Below are 6,958 nucleotides of genomic sequence, written 5' to 3'. Positions count from 1 at the left end.
AAGGACGCAGGGCCAGACCAACAATAAATATAAATACTATGTACAGTTTATCTAAAATAAATATATAATTTAAAATGAAAAATATCTTGTTAAATAGCTGTTACCCTCCCCCCCACACCCTCCTGCGGCGAAGGAAGCCCCGAGCCCGGTGTCTCCTCCCTTTCACAGCTTGTTCCTCGGCACGGGCAGCCGGTCCCTCCCGCCCCCGAGCCCGCCCCGTCCCCGGAGGTGGCCACGAAGCTCCTGCAGTGCCGCCGCTGCCCGAGCGGCCCCGCCGCGGCTGCCGTCCTGGTGCTCCAGCGAGCCCCCGACGTGCCGCAGCCCCGCTGGTCTCGCCTCTCCCAGGAGGTAGAAGTGCGTTGTTAGTGCCGACCCCTGCAAGAGAGAGGCGGGAGAGCTCACAACACGGTCCTGGGGGCTGCTCTGCCCACAGAGCACGGTGGGGTAAAGGTGCTGGGTCCCACCCAGCCCGGCAGGAGAGCCCTCGCACCCACCCAAGCCCCAGCTGCCACTCACTGCCCCTCGGGCTGTGCCCAGGAGGATGGGAGACATCCCAGGAGGATGCTCAGGAGAGGTGGGTAAACATCCCACCCTGTACCCACCGTGCTACCCTTCCAGGGACCACAGCACTTTTCCCCCTGGGCACGTCCACCCCAGTAACCCCCAGGGCAAATGGGACAGTGAGCAAAGCCCTGTCCTTCCCAAAAATTCAGCTGCGATGAACAGCTCAAAGTCCCACTCCCAGCACTGTGATGAACATGACAGAAATTCTCCGAAGGCATTACTTCATCTTTACAAAGAACAATGACTTTTCTTTTTTTTTTTTAAGAAGAGAAGGAGCTGTGATATGCGTGGCCACATCTAACGTCAGGCTTTGGATCAGACCAGAGGAAGTTTGACAGCTTTTCAGCACCCTGCCCTGCAGCCACCCCTGGGGTAGAGCGCACCCCTCACTCACTACCCAGCCAGCCAGAAGAACATGGCATGGGCTGGCAGCAAGATCCTCCTGTGCCCAGCTACAAGAGCATTACTTGCTCTGCTGCAAGTAATAAGCAGAGTGGGAGTGAAAAGGAAAGGGGTTTTTTACACATATGTATAAATAGAAGCAATATCTAAGGAGGGGAAGTGACTCAGAGGGTCAGAGAGGGAGCAGAACAAGTGGGAAAAAAAAAAAAAAAACAAAACAGAAGCAGCTTCCTCACTGCCTAACATCCCCAAAGCATGGAGCACTGGGGCAGAGCAGGGACTTGGAGCTAGAAAGGAGGAGGTGGGAAGAACGAAGGAGTCAGAGAACAGGGACTTGGGCAGGAAGGCAAGGAAAGAAAGTTGGAGCCCCACAGGGCAGTCCTGGCCAAATCCAGCCAGCTGCTTCTCCAGGCTTAGGCTGCCTTCAACACTTCTGCCTGGCTCTGGCACAGAATCCACATAGCAGTCCCAGCCAGCGTGAACAGCAGAGCCCCCAGATGTCCACCAGCCCCACTGCTGCCCAGTGCCCAGCCAGGGGCTCACCTCGCCAGCACCCGGCATCCTCAGTGATTCACAGTGATGCCCAGCTTGATTTTCTCTTCGTTTTCTACATCGTAGCCACCCCTCTTGTGACACCTGCGAGGCCAAGCAAAGGGATGCTCAGGGCAAGAGGTCCCTGCCACCCTCCTCTTGCACGTGATCTCCCCAGGGACACAGATTCTGAGAGTTCAGCCCTGTCCCACTCACCTGAGCATCAGCAGGGCTGCGATGATGACGAGACACAGGGAGGACAGGACAACAGCAACCACGGCCAGAGCCGTGGTGTGGTCGTACACGTTGGGTGGGTGCTCCACAGGCAGCAAGAGGCCGTGGCAGCGCTCTCCGTGATACCCTGGCTGGCATCTGGGCGAGAAGGAAAGTCATAAAGGTTGGTGGTGAGCAAGCACAGGAGGTCATTGTGTCCCCCACACCCCTTGGAAGGCAGTATCTCTTCCTGGTACTGGTAAATTAAGTTTCTCCTGCACCAAGTAAAGACCCCTAGAAAGGTTGAGCTCTCAACCAGCAGACAGCACTAGGGTCTGTCTCCTGCCAGTCCCCCCCAGGCAGAGCCTGGCTGCCCAGACCACCTTTGGAAGTAGGAAGGGAGCAGTATGGCAGCTGGTCCAGTGCTTCCCATGGAGCAGGATGTCCCTGCACACCCTGACAGCCGAGAGGTGCCCCGTCCCTGCAGACTCGGGAGGTTACTCATGTAACAGAAATAACGCTCCCCACAGGGCTGTGAGGCTTCCAGCCCTTCCCAAGCCACAGCCCACTGATGTGACCAGATATATATATCCCTCTATATCCAGCACCACTGACCCTCGGGCTGATGTCCAAGCCGGGTTTAGCCCAGCCCTCCTCCCAAGCTCATAATGGCACATGCCAGTGTTACCTCCCAGGCACAGCAGCAAGGCTGGACACAAGTCAGAGGTGCAGGACCCAGCCCAGCAGCATCCTCACTCCACCCCAATCCCCAGGGACCAGCCCAAGGAAGCAGCACTCCAAGAGACCCTGTGACACGGGCAGCCAGCCACCCAGAGCAGCCACAACTTAGTGACACCAGTCAACACGAAGCCTCTTTAGGAACAGTTGGCCACTGTTCCTAAAAACCATGATGGCTCTGGGAGATGTCACCCAGGAATGGGCCACCTGGCTGCAGGGGACAGCCAACCCCCAAATCCCTCCTGCTTGCCCGTGTCCCAGGGATCTCAGCTGTCCCAGTCCCAGGCAGGGGTTCTGCACCCCACATTCTGCTGGGTCACCAACACAAACTGAGTTGGCAGAGATCTCCCTTCACTGGCAGTCCCAAGTCCCCCATGCAAGGACTCAACTTCATGGTAGCTTCCACAGAGAGAAACCAGGGGGCCAGAGGAGCTATGCAGAGCTTGATCCCTGCGGATTGCAGGGCATGAGATCCTGTGGGCACCATAAGCCAGGGAGCTATTATCTTCCCTGGGCTCAGGGCTGGTGGCTCAGAGGATTGATAGTGAAGAACAAAGCCTCTTACATATCTGCCAGCTCAACTCCTGCCCACGTAAGCGGGGATCAAATGTGCACCCCTGGGTATTTCCCATGGCAGTAAGTCCTGTATCAAGGTGTCCAAGCAGCAGGCAAATGCTTTCCCCTCTGCTTGCCTTGTCTAGTCCCTGCTCTCTATCTGCACCCCAGTGGCATGGGCCAGTGGGGGGACACAGCCCTGTCCTTCATCAGGCCAAGGGACAGCTTGGGCATGGCTTTGGCAGGCTGTCCCCAAAGGTGCTACCTCCAGTCCTCCTCAGGGGTGCTACAGCAGCTCATCCCGCCTGCCCTGGTGCACCCCAACAGCCGCTGGAGCCCTAAGCTTTCGTGGTGGGGGGTGCAGGGTGACAGGGGCAGGACGAGTCTCGCAAACCAGACCTGCAGAAGCCCTCAGCTGCCAGACCCCAGCCCTGCACCCCATCCTGCAGCCCTCAGCACCACAGGCCTCTCTCTGCACAGCGGCTCAGCCAGAGCTCGCCGTGCCAGCAGGGAATGCTGGATCCGGGGCCACGACAGGCTTTGGTGGGGCATGGACATCGCCCAAGAAGCACAAGGGAGAGGCCAAGTCGTAGCTGTCCCTGCACAGACAGAGAACATGCACTAAAAATATCCTGTCCGTTTTTCCTCTGGCCAGCCCAGAGAATTGAAGGAACCGTGACTAAGGCTCCCCCGGCACAGGCACACGCCAGCAACTCACATGCAGGAGGGAGCTCCCAGCTCTCGGATGTACTTGCACTCGCCGTGGATACAGAAATCCTTGTACTTCCGCAGGCACGGGTCTCTCTTCTTCCCCAGGCCTTTGCCTTTTCTCCTTTTATTGCCGTTCCCTTTCTTCTTGGGAGTAACCAGGCCTTGAGGCTTCGACAGGAAGGCAACTGGAAAACAATTTGTGAAGGAGAGAAGGGCAGTCAGACCAGCTCCACGTGCCAGCCGGAGGGAAGGCAGAGCCACATCCCAGGACTGCTGCAATTGCTCAGCCCTGGCTCCCACTGCCCTTTGTGCCGGGAGCTGCCCCCGAGCCCGGGGGAGAAGGGGAAAAAAGGCATTTTTTTCAGCTCCTCACAAATATCATGGCCTTTCTGATTCATAAGAACAATTCTCAAGGAAAGAAAGGAGTCGGGCAGGGGGAACAGAGCTTTATACATCTCAAATGCTGCTATTATATGCACCAGTTTCCACTGAACACAGAACGTTGCTAATTGCCCCTTTATCTGGCCTTTATTTCCCTGATGAGTGCAGGCTTTTCTAAGACCCTATTCATGGCTGTAATGGACTCTCCTTTCCGTGGGCACAAGGATGCTTTGCTCACCCCAAGGCGGGATTAAAAGAGCAAGTCTGGCTCAAGTTTTGGTTTTGCAGAGCCAAAGAGGTGGGTAGGGAAGCGTTCCCATGAATTACAACGGTATGTTTTAATTGTGGTGCAGTGACCAGTGGCTTTTGGTGCCAGGCCAGCTCCCTGCTGGGTTAGTGGGAACTAGAACATCAAGCTCCTTGCTCAGGCACAGCTTAACACTGGCAATGGTACTGGAATGGTTTTTAAGATGTGCAGGTGCCCAAAAAAAATCAGCTCCCAGCCTGATCTCACAAGGTGCTGAGATGCTAGAAAGCACTCCATGCTCCAAGGGGGATTTTTTAGCTCCTCCCAAACCCCAGCGCTCGATATCTCCGGTGAGCCCAGAAATGTGCACTAAGCCCCAAGCTGCTCGGGAAGGAGAGGGCAGCAGAGTCCAACCTGACAAGTTGTAACCTGCCCAGTTCCTTCTCAGCCACTTCCTGGCTCCTGATGGAACCGGGGCCTCCCATGCTGGCACACACTGGTTGCACACCTAGCGAAGTTATTTCGACATCCTTCACACTGTGCCTGGAGAAAACCGATACTCCAGGAAACTGTGGCTTGGAAAAAGCCCCAGATGAGGCTGTTCCTTCCCCGGCCCTGAGGGTTATCTCCCGGCCACAGCCAGCAGACACACAGTGCTGCTGACCTCCCCCCCAGCCACCCCCACTGCCACTCCCCCTCCCCGGGGCTCTGTCCCTTGGACAGCCAGAGAAGGTTGGGAAGTTCTTGCCGATAGGAAAAGCCGTCCGACCAATGTAGGCAGGGGGTGCTGCCCCCCCTCCCCTTGCTCAGGCACCCCGGGAAAGGTACCTTCACACAAAGGGCTGATCTCTCGGACCGTAGCTCAGCTCAAGGCATTGAGACAGTCATCTAGACAGTCACCAAACCCTCCCGTTCCTCCCAGCCTGCCCCTCAGCCGGGGATCAGCCCAGGCCTGCCAGATCGCTTGCCCTGGGACACGTCCTCTCCTCGGGGGTACAGAGGAGCAGGCTGGAGCATCTCCCAGCACCTGCCTTTCCCAGGGGACTGCGCCCCCTCGGCGTGAGCGGCTCAACCCAGTTTTTTTGGCACAGCCAGAAAGCAAAGAAAAACACGGGAAAACATGAGGGTGAGCCGCATGGGGCAGAGCACACTCCTGGTGTCAGGTACTGCCCTCGGCGAGCCGCGTGTGCGAGGCACAGGTACAGGTACCTGTCAGCCCCTCCAGCCCGTCCCAGCCCCATGAGAGTCCCCGGGACGCTCTCCGGTGCCAGCCCGGGTGGGAGGAGCCCCGCGTGGGTGCCCGGGAGCCCCGCAAAGTGGCAGTGCCCCCACCGCCCCCGTGCCGGCTGACGAGCCCAGCCGCGGAATGAGGAGCAGCCGCCCGTGGGCGGCGGTGAGTCACGGCGGGAGGGCAGCGCGGGTCCCCGGGCACGGCCCCCACGGGGGACTCTGCCTGCACCGACCAACGAGCTGGGACCCGGGACCCCTGGGACCCGGACAGCCTCTAGCACAAGCGCCGCTGCTCTGTGCTGGTGCCCCATGCGCTGGCCCGACTCGGGCTGTCTACCTCGCAGCGCCCTCCGAAGCGGAGCCGGAGCTGCCGCTGGGGCACCCGCGGCTGAGCTGAGCTGAGCAGAGCCCGGCACCTCCGAGCCCCCCGGCTCCAACCACCCCCAGCTCAGCCCGCCCCAGAACCCCATCCCCGTCCCGGCAACCCATCCCGCGCCGGGTCCCCGCGTCCCGTCCCTACCTCTCGGCAGCTCGCTGAAGTCGTCCCCCGAGGCCGCTCCGCCGCCCTCCTTCTCCGGGCTGCCGCCGAGCAGCGGGGCCGTGGCCGGGACCGGCGCTCCCCCTCCTCCTCCTCCGCCGTCCTTGTGCAGCACCTCGTTGTGCAGCTCGTCCCGGCGCAGCCCGCCCGCCGCCGCCGAGCACACTGCGGGGACAGCGGTCAGAGGGGGAAACTCACTCACACTGCCCTGCCCGGAACACCCCCTCCTCCCCACGCGCGACCCGGACCGATATTCCCGCCTGCTCACAGCCGGGGACCCTCCGCCCGGGACCGCAGCCTCGCCCAGGACCGCGTTGCCCAGGACCATTCCCCGACACGTGTCCTGGACCCTCCAGGAGAGTCCGGCACTGGGATCCGTTGCCCAGGACCGTGCCCACGCGTGTCCGTACCTGCCGCCAGCAGCGCGTGGATCAGCACCGCCCGCCCGTCCATGACCTGCGGGCACACTCGTCCAGCCCCCGTGCAGCTCCGCTCAGTCCCGCTGCGGTGCCCGCTCTCCGGCAGCGCGGCCCCGCGCCGGGTACAAGGCTGCGGGCGGCGGGGCGGGGCGGGGAGGGGCTGCCCGGCCGCTCCGCCCCCGGGAAGGGCTTCCCCGCCGCCCCCGAGGGGGGGTCCCGCCGGCCGCGGACGGGAACACGGCCAGGGCTCGGTGGGGTCTCCTCGTTCCCGGAGAGGCCAGGTCCTGCCCCGATGCTGAGGGGCGGTGGGAGCCTGGGGCGCGCAGGGTCCCTGCAGGGCTCAGAGGGCAGCCGAGGGACACGGCCTTTCCAGCCTTTTCTTGTGACTGTAAAGCGTGACCTCAGGCAGGGGCAGAGCAGAGGGGTTCC

At 60.7% G+C, this 6,958-nt stretch overlaps 1 protein-coding gene across 2 annotated transcripts; it reads right to left on the bottom strand.

Moving 5' to 3' along the window:
- Nucleotides 1-219: 219 nt before the first annotated feature.
- Nucleotides 220-6,598, bottom strand: HBEGF (heparin binding EGF like growth factor). Of its 2 annotated transcripts, XM_050312363.1 has the most exons (6): nucleotides 6,521-6,587; nucleotides 6,093-6,275; nucleotides 3,722-3,899; nucleotides 1,714-1,869; nucleotides 1,510-1,602; nucleotides 220-375 (listed from the first exon to the last, which is right to left on the bottom strand). In XM_050312363.1, the coding sequence occupies exons 1-5, from the start codon at nucleotides 6,561-6,563 to the stop codon at nucleotides 1,530-1,532; spliced, it is 633 nt and encodes a 210-aa protein (XP_050168320.1). In that variant the 5' UTR covers nucleotides 6,564-6,587; the 3' UTR covers nucleotides 220-375; nucleotides 1,510-1,529. The 2 variants fall into 2 exon arrangements, with proteins under 2 accessions (XP_050168320.1, XP_050168321.1); XM_050312364.1 differs by lacking the exon at nucleotides 1,510-1,602 and having other exon boundaries at nucleotides 6,521-6,598.
- Between the last annotated feature and the right edge of the window lie 360 nt (nucleotides 6,599-6,958).

This window comes from Myiozetetes cayanensis, unplaced genomic scaffold (genome assembly GCF_022539395.1).
Source record: "Myiozetetes cayanensis isolate MyiCay16 unplaced genomic scaffold, myiCay2020 scf17, whole genome shotgun sequence".
NCBI classification, from domain to species: Eukaryota; Metazoa; Chordata; class Aves; order Passeriformes; family Tyrannidae; genus Myiozetetes; species Myiozetetes cayanensis.
Note: the sequence above shows the minus strand (reverse complement) of the source record. Positions and strands in the feature narration are given on the sequence as shown.